General features: G+C 39.9%; 1 protein-coding gene across 2 annotated transcripts in view; it reads left to right on the top strand.

Moving 5' to 3' along the window:
• SHANK2 (SH3 and multiple ankyrin repeat domains 2) overlaps positions 1–23,262 on the top strand; it is a 278,447-nt gene that overhangs the window by 68,393 nt on the left and 186,792 nt on the right. Inside the window, exon 13 of one of the 2 annotated variants that reach the window (XM_085063352.1) lies at positions 12,093–12,143. The exons of the other annotated variant lie outside the window; for it this stretch is intronic. Within the exon in view, the coding sequence (XP_084919478.1) occupies positions 12,093–12,143 (51 nt within the window). The remainder of the gene's footprint in view (positions 1–12,092; positions 12,144–23,262) is intronic. 2 annotated transcript variants of the gene reach the window in all.

Raw genomic sequence — 23,262 nt, 5'->3', positions numbered from 1 at the left:
GAAGTGTTTCCAGGGCCTGCAGCTCCTGCCTCCCCCAAATCTGGCTTCTAGCCAGCTGCCAGTTTCCTGGCTCCTCTCACCTTCTCTGCACCTTCCACGCTGGGACCATTGTATTGAGCAGCTGGAGCTGTGCTGGCTTTGGCAGCGTTCCTGTCATCAGAGCTGTTTCATCAGTCGGGTCAGAAACCTTTCCTAAGCCCTTCAAGGGTTTGGCTGCTCTAAGACATGATCCTTTCACCACTAGTGGCTTTTTTTTTTTTTTTTTTAATAGCTTTCACTGTGTTGACCCCACTGAGGGACTGTACAGGGGAGTAAAATCAGAGGCCTTGTGCAGAACTAGAGTAAGTCACGGAATTAAAAAAAGAAATAAAGCCATAAAACTCAATCAAGTAGAAAAAGTGACTCAAGGATGCTAGGGACAGCAGCTCTGACAAAAAGAAATTCTTTTGTATAGCAAACAGGTTATCAAATGAATAAGATTAATTTCTTGCTTTACAAAAAAATTAAAGTAATTTAATGGGTTGTACCATCCTCAAAATTTTGGTGGAATTCTTAAAAGGGTAATGCCATTGAGCTTAATATGCAGACCAGGGGTGAGGTTGGGAGCAGATGGCAGTGCAAGTACCTCAAACCCCTCAAATGCTACAATTCTGAAGTAATATTTCAGCCAAACTGGAAGTTCCAATCATGATTTTCAGCTACTCCCTGTGAGTAAAATTCCCCGTGTTGTTCAGCCTGGTACCTGGTCCCTTCCAACCCCTGTAGCTCCCCTTGGAGTCACTGGAAATGGTCAGCAGGTGACCCATCCCTCAGGAATCTGCTTTCTGGCTTAGCCTGGTGCTTGATCCTGCACCAGGATGTCTGTGGGAGACAAGGGCAGCTACTGGAAGACGTTGAGTTGAATTAGACTGAAGGGATGTAAAAGGGAAATAGTACTTTTGAGTTTATCTATGACCTGAAATTTGTTCAGTCATCTCTGATTTGGTTTTATAGGTCACAGACCATACAACTGGGGGAGGTTTATGTGATCATGCTGTCTGACCTTCTCATGGTGCAGATTACAGCTTTTCTATTAACTAGCTCCTGTTTGAACTGGATTATAACCAGGAAAAGCATTTTGGCTTATTAAAGACCTGCAATACTGTAAATGGGATTAGGAAAACTGTATCCTAGTCTTGTGGTCTGATGGAGCTGCATCCTTTTGTTTTAGTTGTTCTGGAGTTGATCACCCCTTCTTTAAACAGACGTATCTTGTTTCTAAAATCTCTTTGGCTGCAGCAACTGGATCCTGCATGTGGCTGAGACTCCTCAACTGTTCTTTGTCTGTGCCACATTTGCCTTCCTTAGTGACTCAGAGCTGAAATATTGGACAGGGAAAAGATTTGAATCAAATATAAGAAGCCAGCACATTTATGGTGGGGTTTATTTCTGCTGCAGTTTGATCAGTGTCATCTTAGGCAGCCTCTGCTGACTTTTCTCTGCCTCCACTAAAATCTGTGTCCCTAAAGTTCCTGTAATTGTGCCTTTTCTAAGAGGCTGTGATCTCTGCATTTCAATCATGAGATATATAAATGTATATATGTAGGTCTCAGTGTAACAAAACAGGAGGGTTTGGACGGCAACACCAATATTAGGATATTAGGAGACCAATGGTAACTGAGATAAGGGATGTAGATCTGAGATATGAGGCTGCCCAGTAAGGGAGGCAGCAGAAGAAAAATTCTTTGAAGAGCCTCACAGACAGTTCTAGTATTCCTCAAAAGTTAATGTGTTTTCTTTAAACCATTTTTCCACATGAGCCTCAAGAGCTCTCTAAGATTGTGTCAAATGCCATGCGGGATTTCAAACGGCAGAACAGCAGAGCCAGGTCAAAAATAGAGGTAGGACAAGTGGGGAAAGAGATGTGTGCAGACTCCCAGGGCTCTCTATTTCTTCCATTTACAATGGTAAGAACACAGGAAAAAGAGATGAAAGCACATGAAATAAATGGGAGATTAGAAAAAAAAAATAAATTGAAAGGCCCAATAGAAATTGTTAAGAATAGTCAGGAATGATTCCTGAAGAAGATTCCTGTGTTTCCCAAAGTAAATGCAGAGATGAATAAAAAAGCCTAGCAAACAAACCCCTCACCAAAAAAATCCCCAAATCCCTCCCCAAAACTCCCCCCAAAAAACCAAAACCCCACAAGAAGAAAAGGGAAGAGAAAAAAAACCCCATGAAACTCTGAGTGTAATGTAGGTCCTTACCCTGAGCACTTCATCACAAACCTCTTTATGCACCCAATAATTTCCTTTCTATAATTAGGCTAAAAGTAGACCACAAAGTTAAGACTGATGGCACAAGACTGGATTTGTAGCTTGTGAATGTGTGGATTTTTATGTGCCAGTGTGTATCTTCATCATTGCTTTATGGAAAAGAATTGGGTTCAATATAACTCCCATTTGGGGGAAGGGAAAAACATCCATAGAGTAATTGGATCTGGATGAGGAAAGCCTTCCAACGACAGATGTAATTTTGGTAGTTTTCCAGTCATATGAAACAAATATTTGTATTAAAAAAAAAACTTCCTGTGGATGTAAAACTAAGTATTTGCATGAGCTTAGTGATTTCAAGGCTAATATCTCACTTTTAGATTGGTTCAAATAAACTTGAAAAGGGTTAATTTGGACTAATCAGTAATTGCTAATATTCTCTGTTTTGAGCAGATTTATTACACTGCATTGACTCCCTTACTTGCAGCTCCCCTTTCTATTATGCTGAATTTATATTTTTATGATTTTTAACAGCTCAACATACCACTTTTGAGTCAAACTCCATTATTTATAAAAATGAAATTGATGTTATGTTTTCCATTCAATGTACAATGGTTTGACAATTTAAGAGCTGAAGCTTCACTGAAGAAATTTGTTTTAATGCCTTATGAATACTCTGATTTAAATAACAAGGCACTACTGTCAGAACTTTGGGAAAATCGATCTGGTAATATTCAGCCTCTTTAAAAGGAAATAGTATCATCCCAGAAGCTTGTTTGTTGTCAAATTATAGATGAGGCATGATAAAGGGACAGGCTTTGAAGCACAGAGCTTTGTAATGAGTGTAATATTTCACACTGTATTTCACACTGCTCACAGTATTTCACGCTGGTGCTGTCACTCCATTTATATCTCAATCTCCTGGCCTGGGTCTGAGTCTTTCCCTTGGAGTTCAGGGTAAGCTGCAGCTTTTGCAGTCAAGGTCTTGTCACACTGTGGAAGGCATTTTCAGAGTAAACACTTGGAGTATTTTATTTAAGTCAGCTGTCCTTAGGATCTTGGACAGAGATTCCAGAGAATCCAAACCTAATGATACTCCTTGAACCTTTTCTGTCATTCCCTCTCTATTTTAATGAGCTGATGTTTGGAGATTTTTATTTCTCCAGTTTTATTCATTGCTGGATGTCCTGCATGGCCTGGGAGACCTCCTGGTGTCCAACAAGATTGTTTCCTTTTCAAATCTCCATTCTGCTTTGATTGTTTTTTACCTTTTCCTTTCTGTGCATCTTGATAATTTCATCTGCAGGTTTTGAAGTCAAAAGGCTGTTTTTTCTTCCATCTTCTATGTAGAGTTGGCTGAAGTAATTGCTCAGAATAGTTCATAAAAGATAGAATTAGGATACCATCTTGATTCAGGAAAAGTTGCAGAGTAAATATTACCCAGCCAAGTGGCTCTAATTGGGTGAAATCCATATTGAATGAAAACAACAACAGACTTATTGAATAGAAGATTTACAGCATTAAGATTGTATTATCTATGTGTGGAGGTATCTCTGGTTTCTGTTAATTATATATTTCTGCTGACTCCAGAAGTCCAGATTGTGTCCCTCCTCCTATGTTATTCTCTTACCCCAAACCCCATTATTGATAAACTTCCATTCTCTGTGTATAATCTTTTGCATTATAGCATTTTCAGCTTGGGAAACAGCCTCTTACCTCTCTTTGGAACATCTGAGGTAGCAAAATTTAACACAAATTCTGTGATGCATTTTCAGTTTTAACTGTGCCTTGGCAAATCTGTAATTCAACACAGATCAGTTATTTATCCTGAAGAATTTTTTTTTTTTCTCCTGAAAAAAAAGTCTCCCAAGTGCAGGCTGGCTGGTTTATCCTTTGAGTCCCTTTCCCTTCTTTTCCCCCTCAGCCATGAGCACTCCTGGGATTGCAGGCACCAGGCTACATTTGTAATTTGCCCCTCAGGGATTATAATAGGCTAAAACTAGTGTTTTCATGTGTGTTGCTTGTCCTCTTCCTGCATTTCCCACCTATGGGAAGCCCAGTCCCTCTGCTTGTCCACGTAGCACTTGTCCAGATGTCTGGGGTCACACCTTGCAAGAAACCAAAAGACAGAAATTTTGTGTTAGTTCAGATTTATCCTCCTTTTGAGGGCTAAGCTTTTTATTTTGGGTCAAAGCCTGGCTTATCTTGCCAGCTTCATTAACACTCTTGAGAATGCCAGGTGCTAAAGAGCTCTATTTTTGCTGTGCAGATCAAGTGTGTCTGGTTTCTTGTGGCCTATTTTTACATATTTCTTCATTCCATGGCTTGGAAAAGCTGTGAAGGGAACGAAGAGATTGCAAATAGCTAGAGAAAACTGCTATGATATTATTACAGGAAAATAAAGGGGAAGATCTGTCTGTGAGATTGCATTCCTTAGAGCACATGGAATTAAAATTAAAGGCAGGAAATGATGCATATGAAAACAAATAAAATAACAACTGGAATGGTACATTTTGTTAGCTATATCTCAGCAGTCAATTGACTGTTTCCAGATAATTCCATGAAAAATGCCTTTGAATAAAGGATTCTCAAGTACCAGTGGCTCAGAAAATTTCCCCCTTATTCACAGGTATTCCAGGGCAATTTTATTTAGCATTCAGTATTAAGCAGTTACCTGAAGAATGGGAGATGCTGAGGAGCCTGGTGTTCTTTCTCCCTGATCTCCTCAGGGGGGTTTTGCTTAAACCCTGTGATCCCTTGTCTTAAAAATGAGTAGGAGGTAGGGAACTTGGAGGGGAAAGGAGATGCTCTGCTCCCCAGCCAGCACAGGGACTCTGGCACTGCTCTGGGATCCTGCTCTGTGGTACAGTTCACATTCCTGTAAACCCAAAAAAACCAGCAGAGACCACTTTACAATGACCTGCAGTGTAGCAGAAAGGCAAAACCAAAGTTCCTTGAACTGGAACCAAGAAAGAATTTGAAGGCAACCCCACAAGTTTTTTACTCGTGCTCAGAGGCAGCAGCTGGGAAGCTGCAGGCTGGAAGCCACAGGCCTGAGGTTAGCTTTGGTTTGTGTTTAGGTGTGAAAACCTCCGAGCAGAGAGGCTGTGGTGTAGCCTGACAGCATCAGTGTGGCTTGAGGAATGCTTGCAGTGAGGTCATTTGTCTGCCCCAGCAATGCAGGATCAGTCTGTGTTCAGCTGTAACACCCTGAGCCTTTCAATCAGCACCTCACACTAAAATCCTGGATTGAATTTGTCTAACTACTAATTTCACTCCAAATAAAGATATTGTAATTTTTCTTCTGATTGCATCTTGCCCCTTTTGGGCCACTTTGCCATTTAATCATTTAATCTTTTTTTTTCCCTGTTTCTTTCTTTTGTTGTTACCTTTCCTCATTTTTCTTCCACTTCAGTCAGTGCCAGCTCTCTGTTCTGTGTTGTACCTCTGTGCTCTCCCACTTCTTTGCCTGGGCTAGTCAGCCTCTACTCCCTCATAAAATACAATCCTTTCCTGCATCTTAGGAAGCTGCAGTGATTTCTGCATAGTGATTTTTGCTCCCCTCAAGCGATTCTGTACAAAACTGTAAGATTAGTGGGATAAGGAAAATTACTCCCTCATCCTAAAAGAGAGCAAGGCTGAATTCCAGCCCTATGCAGGGTAGTCTTTGCCACCTTTTCAGAGCTTGACTGATCCAAAGCTAAAACTCTTTTTCTTCTGCAAACACTTCTTTGACTGGATCCAGGAACTTCCACATTTTGCAAGTTCTGTGGCATTTAGATTGGCGTTCAGGAATTAAAAGTAGTTAAAAGTGATCCCAAGAGTCTGGCGACTTTATTCCTTTCCCTCTGTACTTAGGACAGAATATTTTTGATCTTTTGATCCATTAGCATAGCAATGTTTATTCAGACATCTTCATAAGCAACAGAGGAACTTTCTTACATTCCTTGAAGTTAACCAAGAGAGACAAAAAAAAATACAGGAACTAATCTGATATTGTTCATTTCAACTAAAAGAAAGCAAATTTCATTAGCTAGATTGCTAAGGTAGAACATTCTTTAGGTTTTTAGCACAGGACTGTGTTTTCCTTTGTGTCACCTTTTTGTGTGGGTATTTTTTTCATTGCTATTTGGCTATGCATAGAAGGAGGACCTAAATTCTCTCATGATGGTGGGATGGAGAAGGTTTTCCCTTTCATCATCTTTCCTGACAAAAGCTGAAGCTTGAAGCCACTCTGCCTCCAAAGCTGGTGGAGCTTTTTCTCCACATGCCTGCACTAAAGGATTTTTTGTGGGGTTTTTCTTTTAAGTAAGAGAAGATCTAGTTGAGTCAAAATCCCTGTGGGCTAACAGTGCTTCTCATCCTTCTGCACAGTCCAGGCTCTTCTCTTAGAAAGTACATTCCAGAGTTACGCACTGGCAAAAATTTTATGCCATTAAACATAATTTCTGGTGTCTCCTGAGATTTGGAGGGAGTAGTACTTGGGAAGAACTTTTTGATCAGATGGTAGATTTAACAGAATTTGGGATTTGGGATTTGGGATTTGTTAGTTGTTTTACTTTCTTATTTCTGAAAAAAAAATCCCACTGGGGAATTATCCAAATACAGTTTGTGTTTGTTTTCCACCCATGGCTGTGTCTAAATCACCAGTTGCAGTTTGTTCTGTGCCAGCTGAGGAGGGAGAAAGTTCAAATGACAGGGGAAGTTTTTCTGGTGTCTAAACTCTGTTATGCAAGTGACAAATCGTGTTCTGCATTAAAGAAGTGTAAATCTGGATAAAAGCCACTGAAATTATTGGGGATTTAGGCTAGGGCCTTATCTTAGGGTGTGTTTGGGTTTCCTGTTGGAGAAGAAAAAAGACAAATTTTTTTTTTCCCTGGCAGCTGCTGGACTGTGCCCTGTGCCATCTGAAAGATAACTGTGCAGATTTAAAAAATCTGCTTCTCTTCTGCTTTGTGTCTTCTATCCAAGTGACAAAAAATGGAGTAAGCTGGGAGTAAGGAGTTGTTTAAAACCCATTAATTTGTATTTATTATTTGGTAACAGTGTGTTCTTGACACAGGGAGATGAACTTCTGATATCCAAATGTTCATACTGATCTGGAGCTGCATGCAAATGGAAATGTGAGATGTTGGGATTATTTCTGCCATAGCTGGTTTCTGAAGGAGCAAGTTGCAATGGCATAAGCTTTGTATCCAGTTTGCCTGTGTTACACCAGCATATGGCTTAGACACTTTGCTCCCATCCCCAACAAAAAGAGCTCCAATTTTAGAATGTCCTTTACTGCATCTCCACTTCTTTTTGTCATGTACTTCAGTGTTTTCTATCCTTTTTATTCGTTTGAAGTGTTTTAATAATTATGCTCAAGTCCATTAAGCTTTGCAGGAACTAGAAAGAAATAGGAAAACAATGAGTCATTAAAATACATATTGGGGAGTATTAAATTCCCCATTGTGGTTGAATTGCTCCAAGGCAATAAGGGAAGGTCAGGCAAGTATTATATCATGATAAAAAAAGTCTCAGGATTCTAGCAAGTTTTTTACTTTTTTTTTTTTTTTTTGGTCAATACTCCTGAAATTTGACTTTGAGAATACAAAGTCACCTCTGCTGGATGTCCTTTTCAAATAGCTTTGGTATGGTGTTAAATAACATTTTAGAGTTGCTTACTCCTGATATGTAATGGGATGGATGGGAATGGGTGGCTTGAACTGATCAAATCCAGATCAGTCTTTTTTCGTTAGATAAAGAGTATTTTCTGCGAAGCTGAATATATTTTACTAACCTAAAACTGAACACACAGAGTCAAGATTTACATGTGTATGAAATAAAACCATGGGGGCTACTTTTTTGTTTTGTATTGTTTTCCCTGCAGACACGTAGAAAAAAATCAGTGTAATTAGCACTGACCCCGAAGAAGCTTGAAATCAAAGTCACATCTCTGTCTACTGATACTTGAGATTTTCTCTTTTACTGGGTAAAATTCAGGATAAGGTCATTTTAGTTTAGCTGTGAAGAGAGATGCCAGCTCTGAAGTATTTGCAAAATATGTGGTTACATATTTCATCTCCTTTATTTCTAGGATGCTACTCCTTTTTGCCCTGGGTCAGCAATTGAAGCAGAGGAGATTTTTAATTATTCAACCTAAATGAATAATCAGTTTAATTTTAAGGATCTTGAGTATCTTTGCAACGTGCCAGTGACATAAATAGCTTATTGCAAAGGATTTTTTAAGCTTTCAGTCGATCTTAAATTTAGGAAATACCTCCAGTGTGTGGAATGCTTATTGTAACTCTGTAGGGAAAGCATCACCTCTGAAGGACCAAGGATCTCCAGATCAGAGATGACATTCTTTGGGGATTTGCTTGGGCTTGGTGTTCCTGGGGAAAAGTGAAGATCTCTGTGGAAATCTTCCAGAAGATCCCATGGAAGTAGAGTTTTGGTCTGGATTATGTGAACACTAAAAATGCCTTGGTGACTTTCCACAAAGGAGGGGTCCAACCCTGTTCTCTCTGTCCTGGGCTCCTGTTTTGTTGGCTAAGTGGTGTCTGTTGCTACAGAATCACTACAACATGGAGAATTTAACTCAAAATCCAGGAAGGGAAGAACAATTGAACTCGCCAAATTCTTACTGGAGCAATTTTTTGTCATGAATTCTGGGTATGGGAATGTATTTTTTCTCATTGTACCAGGAATATCTGACATTTAAGATTTTTTTTTTCTTTAGGCTTTCTCATAGTCAAATGTATTTCTGAAAGGACTACAAAAATATATGACCCTAATGGATTTTTTGGCTACCTAGAGTGAGGCATATTTGATTTTTTTTATTCATTATTTTACACTTTATAGTTTTATGGTTATGACAGGAATGTCTTCTGTTTTCTGTCATTTGGTAATTTCACGAAATCAGGTCTGGAGGAGCCAATTTCATCCAAGTCCACTGAATTGAAAACTTCTTTGCTGTGGAAAATCTGTGGGGAAAAACTAAACACAAACAAAACTGTAATGGTTTTCCTGCAAACCAGAGGAGTTTAAGCTATTAAATTCTGATAAAGAGCATTAATGCATGGAGTTAACACCACCTGAGTGTTCACAACCACCTCAATGATCATAAATTCAGGCACATGGAAATACTTCATAATATAAGATTTATGTGGATTTTTTTGAAAATTTGTCCAGGGTAATTTGTATAAACTTGCAGGAATTATGCATCCTTCTCCAGCTCACATTAGCCTGTAATTAATGGTGGATAACTTCAAAACTGACTGATCCCAGGCAAAAAATTAATTTATTCTTTTTGATCGTAATGTGTATTCCTAAAGATAATAAAATAAGTGCTGTAAATCATTGCCTAAGGTAAATCATTGCCTTTCAATCTCAGTACTGAAAAAGAAGATGGTGACAGCAATAAGTTCTTCCTTCACTGGAGATTTTGTTCTATGTAACTTTATTTTGCATGCCTAAAGTTTTGCAGTCAGATGAAGAATGGAGATGATTGTAGTCAGTGCTAGAATGATCACAGGCTAATAATAATAGTAATAATAATAATAATCAAGAATAATAAAAACAACAACAATGATAATAATAGTAACAGCCACCAGACTTTCTCAGGGGTGTGCCCACCTTTATTGACAAGGAGTGAGAAACTACTTGCATAAAAACTGAGCAAGTTCCTTTTCCAAGCCTAGGCACAGGGCAGTGCTTGTGGCACCAGGACAGGAAGAGACCAATTCATGGGCACAGCCGCTGGGATTGGGGTTGTAATGATTTGGCTTCTCCCATGGGAGGCTCCAGTCGTGAGGAGGAGTGTCAGGAGTTGTGAATGATCCTCGTTCCTAACTGCTTTCCCCTGATTTGCATTTGATTCCGAGCTGCTTAACCACGGGTAGATTATTTCCATTTTCCTGGTGAATAATGCATGAGGGTGTATAAGTGGATGTTCCTTGGCTGAGTGGGCTGCAGATTAAAAGTGTCAGCTCCTTTGCAGCATTAATGTGCATTTCTTTCTCAGGTTAAAGCTGGAGAGAACCTAGATATGCTTTTTTTGGAGAACTCCTACAAATGCCAAAATATTGGCAACGTTTGCTTGTTCTCTTCTTCTCCCCTTGACTACCTGTTATTTGAATGAAAAAGCCAGTTGCCAATTTTCCAGCACAAGCTTCTTTTCCTTGGGACTCCCCCTCAAGATTTCAATGCCACAGTGTTGTACCTGCTGCTTGAGCTTCCTGGAAACTATCAGGAACAGGGATTTTTTTATTTATTTCTCTGTCACTCCTATCAGCTCAGAACACTGATTCCATCTCACACCTCCTTCTTGCTCTTTAATATGTCCCAGAGGGATAATTTGGAGTATTCTTTCCTGCTCTGGCAGCCTTGGGGCACAGGTGGAGGCAGTTCTTGCGTGTAATACGTGGAATGTTGCATGGAAGTAGAGCTAAACACATTAAATGCTGTAATAATTGAAATACCACTTCAACCCACCATGATCTGCTTATTAGAAAAACCTCTTCAAATTTTTCCTTTATTAATTTATTAAGGGGCATTTGAGCATCTTAACGTACACTTGTTTCAGTCCCTGGATTGCGCAGATATTTTCTTCTTTTTCATCTTATTGGAGAAATACCCTTTGATGCTCCAGATTTCTAGAAAATGAGAGCACAACTGTTGTCCTTGTTTGCTTGTGGTTAGGCTTGTGTTTATAGGGCATTTATTCCAGATCACAATTTGATCCCTAAGATATCAAAACTCTGACACTTGCAGGCCATTCAAAACAAAATATTTATTGGGAATGGTGAAATGAGAAACCTTCCAGGGCTGTTTTAAACATAATAAATACTCGAGGTAATGATGTTCTGTGGGAATGTGGTTAAAAAGAGCTTCCTAAAATATGGAATCATGCCACTGAACAGAACAGTCTTCTAAAACACAACTCTTCCAAACTCCCCAACTGTAGCAATATCCCTTGGAATGACAGACATCCAGACATGAACTGGAGCAAAGTGTATTGTAAAATAAGGCTTTCAAACTCAGCTTAGCCTGACATTGCAGAAGATAAAAGATTGAAAGCGTGTGAAAATGTAAGGGCTGCATAGTAAACAAGGCACTGAGCTGTGCAACTGCTTTAAAAGCAGATATGGATTAATAGCTACAATAACACAATGCCATAAATATTTAAAACCAGTCCAGTGAGTATTTTGTGAACTTCTTACAGCATTTGATGCTGAAAATTGCAGAGAAACTACTTGGGCTGGTTTGGGGTTGTAAAATACAAATTCTCAAAACACAACCAATGAATAACAGAGGAAAAAGAGGGAAATGATTTTGAGGTGTGCTTTATGTTTGAAATAATTCCAGCACGTGCTTTGCCAGCCATTTTCCAAAAAGACAAGTGCTCTTTTTGTGCCGATGCTCCCGCGCTTCCAGGGAGGGGGGTGGTGGCACTGTCTTGTCCCCCACTGCAGATATCGGTCCCTGACTTGCACATGTGTCACTCAAAGCAGCATTTCTTTGCTCCAGGTGTATCACTAAGGTATTCCAGGCTTCCAAGTCCTGTGCCACCTTCCTGTGCCAGCCTTAATCCCATTTAATGCTCTTCCCGACCTTCAGTAATTCATTCTCGTTTCCGCATTTCATGCTCAGAGTGACAGCAGAGCAGGAGGAACTGAGAGGAAGTGGAGTTTTCTTCCTCTGAATGTTTGTTCCATCCACTTTTCCATTTTCACATCATGCCACCAGAAGAGCTTTGCTTCCATGAGCTTCTGCTTTCAAATTCTCCCCTTAGAATGGAATTCTGACACCTAACTTCTTTTTGATGTTGCCTTCGTTCCTTTGCCCTTCTTAAAGGATCCAGCTTCCCATACTCAAGTAGAAGTCCCTGGAATCCGTTGCTGTCAGGTAAGGGTTAAACCATGGTAATTTCTGTGTTTGGGGCAGTAGTAGAATGGTCTGATTTTGGTGCTCTTACTCCTGCTAAAGGAAAATCAGTGAACATGGAGTGTTTTAGGAGCACAGCTTTCCCATAAGGAAAGGCTTCACAGACCTGCAGTATGTTGACTTGCACTAAAATTAATAAAGAGGATTAAATAAAGAGGTAAAATAAAGAGGATTTATAGGAAGAAATTCCTCCCTGTGAGGGTGGGGAGGCCCCGGCAGAGGTTTCTAGAGAAGCTGTGGCTGCCCCTGGATCCCTGGCAGTGCCCAAGGCCAGGTTGGACAGGGCTTGGAGCAACCTGGGATGGTGGAAGGTGTCCCTGCCCATGGCAGAGAGGGTGGAACAAGATGAGCTTTAAGATTCCTTCCAATCCAAGCTGTTCTGTGATTCTATTGAAAGTTTTGGGCTCAGAATGACTCCAAACATTTGGCGTTCAGAATATTGACAAGATGGATGGAATCAAGGGGCTTTAGTGTATTCATCATGACTAACAGAATAATGTTTTGTATTACATCAATATGTATGACATTATTCACTTAAAGCAGTGATTAAATGCTGTATTACCCCAGTCCCTGTGTCAAAGGTGTTGTGACTTCTTGAGGTGTTTGAGAGTAAACACTCTCTTATTTTAAAGCTGCTGTTGCTGCAAGGAGTACTGGGTATTTACACTGTCAAGGAAAAATAATGCAGTTCAGCACCTCCTCTCCCAGTTTTCTTGCAGATGACACTTCAGCAAGGATTCTCTATGCAGGTAGTCTGCTCCATGTGGTCCTGCTGACCTTTTAACCTGGGAAAACTAGTAAGTGTGCAGCAGAAAAAGGGCAGCCCTGGTCAGAAAACTTCTGCATTAAAAAAATGAATGTTTTATTTCCATGAATACAGATAGGATTTTTTTCCAGGCTCTTTTAATGGAAATGGTTATTGCTTAATACACAGATTTATTTTACTTTGTTTTAGTGTATTGATGTGTTAATGTGACATGCAATTACATTGTTAATAGAAAGACTCCAAATTTCACTGAACACCATTGGCTGGAATTTTTTTTAATTATTAAAAAAATAACTCTTTATTTTTTCCTCAAAGTCGACAGAATTTGGGCATTGATATCCTTTTGATGATCCCAGCTTTGGAATTTAATTGAGCCAATGGTCTTGGTGCTGCCCTGACTTTTGTAAGGTGTCTGCACCAGCCGTGCAGAATTCCACGGAGGATGGTTGTAGAAGATACAAGCTCAAATTTATTCCTGTAGAATGTTTCTCAAGAACAGTTTAGAGGAGGAAAGCTTACATAAAGAGTTGCTGTGGTATGCCTACAGCAAGCCCACTTTTCCATGGACATGTGTCCCGACATCTGGGAATGTGCATATCCATTTTTCATGGTGCAGTGAGTGACAGAAGCCATTTTAGAGTAATTAAGTTCTCAAAGCTTGAAAGAAAATCCTTCCAATTCTTTAGAAAAGAACAGGAAATCTGCGATTTTTCAGGGTCCTCAGTATTACCAGAAGCAGAAAGGGAATGTTAAACACACTGGTTGGTTTAGGGGTATTCACTCTGACTCTTCTGACACTTTAAATCTACTTTATCACTTTGTGTATCTGAGTTCCAGAAGTGAGTGGGACTAAGTGTTTGATTCTGGATCAAAGGAATTATTTCCAGAACTTAAATACATGTTGGGGCATCAAAAGCCACACCCAGAGTCCTCTTAAAACCCGAAGAAACTTCTTTTAAAATCAGCAGCGATGGATTAGCCACTACTTTTTCCATCATGAGTGGAAGACATGATTCAGATTCCTTGTTATCCTTTATGCTTGTACAGTACATTTTGGAGGAATAAAACATATGGGATAACTGTGCATTATGTGTATAATTATGTGTATTACAGTATAATTTTTCTCTATTGTTTGAAGATAAGTCACTTAAACTGGGGAGAGACATTCAGTAAGAAAGAAATGAATTATTATCGCTTGTCATTGTTATGTCTGAAAGAAAGAAATAATTTCTCAGTGTCTAGTTCCACATGGCTATAGGGAATTGTCTGGCTGTAGATTCCCTTGGATTGGAGCTCATGAAGACTGACAGTGCCTGGAAACTCCAGCATTGATAGAGCTGACAGCTTTTAATTTTTCTCTGCAGCCTTGACCCACTCAGAGCTGTTTAGATATTTCCAGTAACATATTTTTTTGATTATGGAGAAGGGTTCAGTGAAGTCAGCATTTTAATGAAAATGTTTCAGTTTGTTGTCCCTCTGAATTCCTGTGCAGTGTCCTCTGCTCTTTGCCCAAGGTGGGAAGCTGTTCTCCATCCTGGAAACCTGGCAGTCAATCCCCAATCTCCTGCCACTGTTTGCTCATAGTTCCACTTAGAACTTCATTCTCCAGCCTTCCCTAATATATTTTCAATGCATTTGATGTTATTTCACCCAAAATGGTGCTGTGCTTCACCAGCAATGTTTGAAGCCTTGCTCCTGAGCCCCAGCTAACATGTAGGAAGTTTTCAATGCTGTTTGATTAGGCTTTGTGTTTCTTGCTTTAAAGTTATAATGCAGTGGCCTTGGAGATTTTTTAAAATTTTTATTCAAACTGTGGCATAATGAGGATTACAGGTTGTCAGAATCAAATTGTGCTGTGTTTCCTACCATGGTTACAGGCTTTGTAATGAAATGTATAGGTGTACCTGCTCTGGTTTTGTTACAAGTTGGAAATTATCTTGAGGACTGCTTAGCTCTGGTTTTATGACATTATTCTGTTCTTGTCAGAATCTGCCGTGACAATTACTTAACAAGGAATTAAAATCTCAGGGGTTCCTACTTCTGCTCCATCTTTAACTGATAACTTGTTCATAAACACACAGTATGTGGCATCACCTTTTATCCATTAAAAAGGCATTGAGAGCTGATCTAATTCTTAAAAGGATGAATGTGCAAGCAAAGAGAAATTTATACAAAATATTGAAAATGAAAAACACAAAACAGGTTAGAAAACCAATCTGCTGAACTGCTAGTCCTGCTTTCATTAATTAATCTCTTTAGCTGCTTTGAGCTCACCTAGGCTTGACTTAACTTCAGCAGTTCCCTGAGCCCAGCAAGCTCTCACATCAGCCCTCCCTGTCTCAGGACACACAGGGACTGAACTGTCCCCCTCTCCCAGACATCCCTGGCTGATGGAAACAGAGACCCTCCTGGGGGGGCTCTGGTTTAATTAAAGCAGCTTTGACAGCCCCCAGATGAAGGAGCACAGCACTTGCTGTAAGTGGATTTTGTACCCTTCTCCTCCGTGTTTGCATGCCAGGAATTGTAACAAATGAAAGGAGAGGGATGAGCCTTGCAGAAGCTAATGAAGGCACAGTTTCATAACCAGGCATTTGGACCACTGAGGCTGGGTAGTCACAAATGCTGCTCAGTTATTGAAAACAAGTGACAACTTTCCAGTAACGGCTTCCAGGCTGTGAAGAGCCTCCTGCATTTTCAGGAGCTTCTCCCTGGGAGTGAGGGAGGTTACACCAGGACACATCTTTTGATATCCTATGACATTATGCAATGCAGCCATCACGTTGCATCATCATTGAAATGCTGTTCAGATCATGTCTTTTCCTTGCATTAAAGCTTAATGACAAAAAAAATTTGAAATTGCACCATGAGAACAAACTGATTCCTACCAGTCTTCTTTCTGTTCTGGTTTGAGAAGCTTGGATAAATAGAGATGGAAGCATTTCATCTTGGCTTTAACTTTTTAACCTTTTCAGGATTGTATTTTTCAGAATTTAAGTGGAGAAATAAGATTTTCTATAGAGCTGGAGTAGTGCAACAGCCAGTTGAATCTTATTTTTATTTCTTACTCTCTTCCTAGAGAGTTTTGCATGTGTGTTTGCATCCTGTTTAGCCTTCCATCTCTCAAGCATTTCAGTTTTCCCCTGGGAGACTTCTTGCACATTCTAGTGCCCCTCACTGTTCTAACTTTAAATCAGTAACAATTGGATGTCGTGAAAAGACATAAGAGGATTACTGAATTAAAAAAACCTAGAAATTTGAAGTGTTTTTTCTTGGTAGTCCTTTCATGCTTTAGTGGAGACAGTGTTCAGGTCAGAACCCAAGCTCCCAGGTGATCACAGCAAGGCACAGGGTAGTACAAATTCTCCTTCTGTGGGGTTTTTTGCCACTGCTTTGGTGGCTTTTTACTCCACTCTGTGCTGTTCTCTCCACATTTGCTTCTGTGTAATGCCTGTGGGGAATTTCAGCAGTGACTTGCACAGTGAAACAGCACCAGTGAATTATTTAAAATAGGTATAGTCACTTTAGTGTGATTCAATAATTAAAAAACCCTTTTAAAGACAAAGTCAGCTCCACGGAGAGCTGTGGTAAAGAACTGAGAAGCTTTGTTGGAGAACTGGTGGCTCTGGTCAGGAACCCTAAATTTTATGGATTACCATGAAATTGTCACCTCTGACAGTTACAGGAAGATCCTCTCAAGTGGCTTGAAAGTCTCTGGTGTCAATTTACTTTCTCATCAGTAAATTCAGACATAAATTACTACTGCACCTTCAGATTGTTAAAACAATACCTCTTTCTTCTTTCCATTGCTCCCTTCCAGATAATTGTTTCATGATGTAAATTAATAACTTGAATCTGGAATTTGAAACAAGGAAATGTTTTTAAAAATCCAGGCTTTTTCTATAAAATGTGGAATGTTTTGCTCTCCCTGTGCACATGCACACATATATAGAGTTAGAAAAGCCTCTGGCTAGCATTTTATTTTCCACATCCAGAGGTATAAATCTCTGAGAAGCCCAGTGTAAATTGGGATGTTAGCTTTGGATTACAAACAGCTTCATTTAGGGAACCACGCCGAGAAAGGTATTGCCTAAGGAGGTGAAAATATTTTATTTCCCTGAGAAAACAAAGTGGTTGCCATGGGACAGAAAATGATCTAATGATGGCTTTCACAGAGACATGCAGCTGGACAGAATTAGAATATTCAAACCACAGGGCGAAATGTTGGTTTTTCCAGGATGTATTTGTGGAAGATTTTTCTTAGTGTAGATCTGGATGCTTTCAAGAAAAATTAAGAAGTAGGTATTTTTCCATAGGGTACAATTTAATTGTTTTTTTTCTTTCCAGTCCTCCTAGAATACTCTGTCAATGAAGCATATTTGTTTAGTCAAACTGCTTTAAAATACTTATGAAGAAAATCCCAATTCTTTCAAGTGCCAAATAATGATGTGTTGAGGTATCACCTGTACAGATAATGTGGGGAGGTTTTGTGTGTGTAGCAATATAATGAAAAATCTAAGCAATGAGTAAAAGTAAAACTAATTAATTTAACAATAATTAAGCACCATGTCATGGGGGGCATAGAAATGCCAGATCTCTATAGGTAGTTGGTGCCTAATGCTGTAGGAAGGTACATTTTAGAATATTTGGTTTGGTTTTTTTTACTGGTTGTAGGGCTGGGCCCCAGTGAAGTTTATCTTTCAGAATTCAATTAAATGGACCTAGAAAACTCCTTCAGTGCTGAATCCAGAAACCACACGTGAGCCATGTTCCCTTTTGCTCCTTGGTCTGGGAATACACACAACAGTGCTTGCTGGATTTTGCTCTAGCACTAAAGTGCTTTTGTTACTTACATGAATTACTTAGCACATGTACTCCTCTAAAAAATGATTTTAATGTCCTTCCCAGCTTATTAAGGACACTAATTTTTAATGCCTGTAGATTAGTAATGAGAAAGTGCCTTCCTAAAAAAAAATTACTCTGTTCTTGAAGGAAACAAAAACTAAAGTTGTTTTATAATACTTGTTTTCATTCCTTTCATCACTTTATTCCTCGGGCTAGCTTGAGGATCTTAGAGATCTTTGTTATCTGAAGAACTTTCTGCTGTGGTCATGCTTGAGAGTCCCACTAGCTCTGTGTGCCTTGCATGGCTGCATGCAAAAATTGCTGCTTTAGATGGTCCTGTTTCAGCATGAATAGCTGAGGATGTGATCTTGCAGTGTGATCTGATCAGCCTTCTGGGATCCTTCCAAATTCCCCGAAGAGTTCCTAGCATGTAGTGTCGAGCTAGGTAAGTCTTGTGGTAGTTAAAAGCTTTTTCTCAATGTGCTCTGTGTTGAGAAGGTACTGAAGTCAACAGACCCACGGCAGGACCATTTGCAGTTGGACACAGTGGTGATTTCTGTCCCTGCTGTGTGGCTGTGCATGTTTGCTCGGAAATACCCATCTGTGATTATCACCCTCAGTATTCAATTGCTGCCTTGGTTTGATTTCCTGTCTCCTTTTCTATTTATTTTTGTGTTGTTTCAAACTGTTCCCTGGATTTTGTCTCATAATAAGCCTTAGGTTCCTGGTAAACTACTTCAGCTCTCCATCACAGTCTCCTTGCTCAGTTCCTTCATTTCTGGAGCAATGGTGTTGATTTTTTACCAGGAAATTTCATTAATTTTCTGTCTTTACACTACCTTTATGTGCAGTTTGATGCTTATGGGGTCTATTCATCACTGCTAATGCAGTCCCTGGACCTTGGGGTTTCTTCTCTCCTCTCCTTTTCTCCTGTATGTGTTTGCATGTCTTTTCTTTGCAGTGCTCCCTGTGAGTGAAGATGTTGGGAGGTTTGTTCTGTCCCTGACTTTAGGCCTCACCTGCACGGGGTAGGTACTGAAAATGCAGAATACTGAGAGATGTCAAGGTGTACAAGCCAAGAAAATGAGTGTAATTAAGAGACAGCTGCTTCCCCCTCTCTTTTTGCCTGTAATGGAGAGTGGCAGAAGAGATAAGAAAGATCAATTGGAATTACAAAGGGTTTCCCAGCCATAATAGTGCATAGCAACAAAATCCCTGACTGTTGCACCCTTTGAAGAACACAGAGGAAGAACAGATGAAGGTTAAAATTGGTCAGCAAGGCTCATTTAGTGAGATTCTAAACCAGAATCCACATTGAGGCAGGGTAAGGTGTCGGTAAAGGGAGAGAATGTGTATTTTGTTTCTGATGTTATTAACCACTAGCAATACCTGTTTTCAGATAAGGCTGTTCACTCCTGGCACTTACTGATCAGAAAATCTACTGTAGTCTCTTCTTGTTATCCTATAAAGGTCCATTGCTCTGGTTCTGGAGCAGTCCTGGCTTGCCAGTCTCAGGGTTCATTATTTCCTGACTGAAATTTGGGTCCCTTTAGAGTCCAGAGCAAAGCAATAAATCCCCTTTACTGGGAGTGGGATTTAAACAGCAGTGTCTTTCCCTTTGTTCCTTACTTAACAACCCATAGGATGAGGTGCCTCTGTCAGAACTCTGTCTCTCTTTTGTAGTCTTTCCTACATAAATTTAAATCACTAAATAGTTACTCCTGCATATTCATTATCTCCTCTACTGCTTTGGCTGCTGAATGGTTTGATCAGTCCTAAAACTGGTGCCTGGTGTTCAGACCCTGAGTCACATTGCAGGGATTGCAGGGATTGCACTTCCCTCCCTCGTGCATCATCCCTCTGTACACTGTCTCCTGCTTTGTGTACTACATGGCATGCACTTCCCTGAGTCATGGAGCATTCCTGAGCATCTGATGGCACTAATCCATCTTCATTTGCTCCTTAAAACTCCTCCACATTGTATCTCCCACATTCGCTGGGAACCACTGGAGTTTCGCTGGATTTTCTTTCTGTCTTTCAGTCCTTCCACCTCCACTTAGACTTTATTTCTTGATCTCAGATGCGTCCTGTGAGCCCCATTTATTTCTTCTCCTTTTCTGCTAATTATCCCTTTGCTGTTTTTCACAGCTTCCCAACACAAAGTGAAGCACGGTCCTAGCCAGGGGGCTTAGGGTGAGCCGTCTCTAAATTTCTCACCAAATTCTTGACCAGGAAAGATACGTTAAAACTTTATGGAAAATTTACTTGGGGGGATTCTTGAAAAGTTTTCCTCAGCTTTTAATTTTCCCTACATTCTTGTTCTGTTTTACCGCCCTCCATCAGTCATCACCCAGCTGAGGGAAAGATTTTAGGCTTTTCCTGACCTCACTGGGAACTTGACACAGGGAATGAGAATAATCTCTGACTCTGTTTCTGTCCCCTGTTGTAACAGAGGTGTCCTGGGGACTGTGGTCACCTCTCTGCTATTTAAAGCAGTGGTTCCTCAGAAGCCAGAGTTGCTGGGAATGCTTGCAGGATTGTTCCCAGTGAAACTCTCGGGTGTCCACTGGTGGAGCTGAGGGCTGGATATTTCCTTTGGTTTAGGTCTCTAGTAAACACAAAAATACTGCAAGTGATTTGAATTCACTTCTCAACTGAAGCTTCCTAATGTAATATCTGAAATACGTATTTTATGTCACCCTGTTTTATGTTTTCTGTCTCACCCACTTTTTTCTCTGGATACACAGTGTATTCTTCATGCACTATTTTTTGTTTACAAAGATGTGCTGTTTATTCCTGAAACTTCTCATGCCTGAATTGTGCCCTTGAGTTTGTGAGTGCAGTCATCATCTTAATTTAGATGTGCTTCTGTAGATGACCACAGACTGGATGCCAGATGATCCTTCCTCCAGAGGAAGTGCTGCTGGACACATGGAATAGCCATACATGTGCCACCAATGTACAGGTGACACCAAAGTGAGAATGACTTCTCTCTTAAAAACACACTCTGCAGTTATTCAGAAACATCAAGAATCTGCATCTGAGATGCCATGACTTAGTGGAGAGCAACATAATGCAGTCCCCTTATTCATACAATTACTCTCCTTTCTCTGATCCCATTCTTTTTTAGGGATGTGCATTAGCATTATTTGCATCACTTCTTGTCCGGAAGAAAACAGAGTTATTTTGAAACTTGAACATGGAAGTCAAATTTCATTGTAGTAGTCATGATGTCCGGGGGTGTGACTGCCAAATAATATCCAGAACTCTTCTCTTTTCAGAGTAATGTCTTGGATGTCAGCCATGCATTTTCCACTGAATTAATGAACATCAGATCTATGCCAGGAACGTAAGAATAGATAGCAATGCTTCTGAAATAGTTTGTACATAAAATTACTTTTCGGCGATGGGTTTAAAGCCTGCACTTTCTTTATTCTTTCAATTGATCTTGTTTACCTGCTCTGACTTACTAACCTATTTAACAAAAGTCCTTTTTTTGTATTCTTGTTACATAAAATCTAAACCCAGCTGTTGCTGCAAAACTTAATCTGCTGGAAGCATCAAGAAACAGGATAACACTGGATGGGGAAAAAATTCTTTCCTCTACGTCTTCAAACATCGTAAAACACACGTGATGATGTCTTGAAGCTGAAGTAGGGATAGTATTGTGACATCACTTTAATCATGAATGCCCCTCCAAACCCTTTCAGTGAGCAAGTCTTCCTTCATCAATGGGATTAAGTGCTGAGAACATTATAAATGCTGCAAACACCTACATATTTGTACAGAGATAACCCCCTGGTACAGCGGATGCAGGCTTTTTTTATCCTTTCTTAGTTATACCAGCATGATTCATTAGCAGTTATTTTTGAGATGAAGAAATGTAGGCTACTAATATAATTAAAAATGCTGTTATTTTAATGAATAAGTCAGCAATGTTTTAGTTTCTATTTAACAGCAAATGTCTAAATGGAGCTAAGGATAGTGAGACAATTACCATCTTAAATTATTGGGTTTTATCTTTTAAAGATCCTGCTTAATAACATGACTTCAGATAGAGCTTGCAATCCCCTATTTAGGAGAGAAGATATTTTGGGGGGTGAATGGTTGTGTATCTCCCATCTTTAACAGAAAAGACCACTGGAAGTCTGCAGTGAGAGACTCTTTGTGCAGGTCACCCAAATGTTGCCTTTTCTCCAGAGTGTCAGTGGGACTTATTCGGTGCTTAGGTCCATTTTGGAATTGAGATTATGAGAGTAAGAGCAAAGGAGGAATTCTTGAAAGTCACTTAGGTAAGAGGGGAATAACTGAGGATGGGAATAACTGTGCTCAGGATGATGTGAGATGCCATAAAGATGGGTCTCACTAGCTCTGTGTTTGAGAAGCAAAATCTGCAGTCACAGAAATGCTTTTTGCTTTCTACACTCAAAAAACCCCACCAGGATTCTCTCCTTAAATTCTCTTCTCTCTCCTTGAAGATTCCTGGGCTTCAGGGAGACTGCAGAGTAAACAACTCAGTTCTCTTGGTGCTTCATTCCTGGCTTTGTTGGTAATGCCTCTGCCAGGATAAAAATGGGCCCTGCTGTAAAATAAGAATCAAAGTGGCAGTGCAGGATTTTGTCATTAAATACCTCATAAAGTGGCAGTACCTGTGGGAAGCCAGCCAGCAGAGGGAAAAGCTCCCAGAGTTCCATTTCCTTTGCTGACAGCTCAAGCCCAGCTCTGTCTCCTCAGTAAAATGCTGTATTCTTCACTCCCTGAAAGTATTCCCCTTACAGTGCAATCAGGTGTTAAAATTTTACAGTAATGTTATATTAACTGCATGACTGTTCCTTCCTCTCTTCACAATTAAACTTTGGTGTTTGAGGATTGGGTGATTTCTTTCCCACTATTGTTAAGTGTTTACATATTGCCTATGAATCTTAGTTTGAGATATAGATATATATATATACACATATATATATATATATATACACATATATCCTCCTATGAATCTTCCTCTTCCAGATGCTGTTTTCTTGTGTCCAACTCCTATCCCATCCCCAACCATTTGTCTTGGTTGCTAATTTTATGTAACTTTGCCATGATGTGATATCTTCTGGAAGTTCTCTCTCCTGGCTTTCTCTTCAGTGCCATTGATTTCCTGTTGGATCTGGGTGGCAGGAAAGTTATCCTTGGGGAACTGGTGAGGCAAGCAGTGCAAATCTACCAATAAGAAGGCAAAATGAGATTGAAAAATGGCAGTGAAGGAGGGAAAAATTTAAGAGCTGGAGAAGAGGGAGGAGCTGGAGCTAAAAGAAAATATTATGGATTTCTGTCTTTGCTGTTTTCTTACCATTCCTGCCTGGGCTGCCTCACACTCATGCATGAACTTTAACATCTGACCAGTTACATATTTTGAAACTTCTGCAAGAGTCCAACCTTTTTTTTTCTCCCCATTGAGAGCAATATACACTTTTCAGTTATGAAAAT

This window comes from Lichenostomus cassidix, chromosome 5 (assembly GCF_008360975.1).
Source record: "Lichenostomus cassidix isolate B80296 chromosome 5, HeHo_3.0, whole genome shotgun sequence".
Taxonomy (NCBI): Eukaryota; Metazoa; Chordata; class Aves; order Passeriformes; family Meliphagidae; genus Lichenostomus; species Lichenostomus cassidix.
The sequence above is the reverse complement of the archived record's forward strand: the minus strand, read 5'-3'. Positions and strand labels throughout refer to the sequence as shown.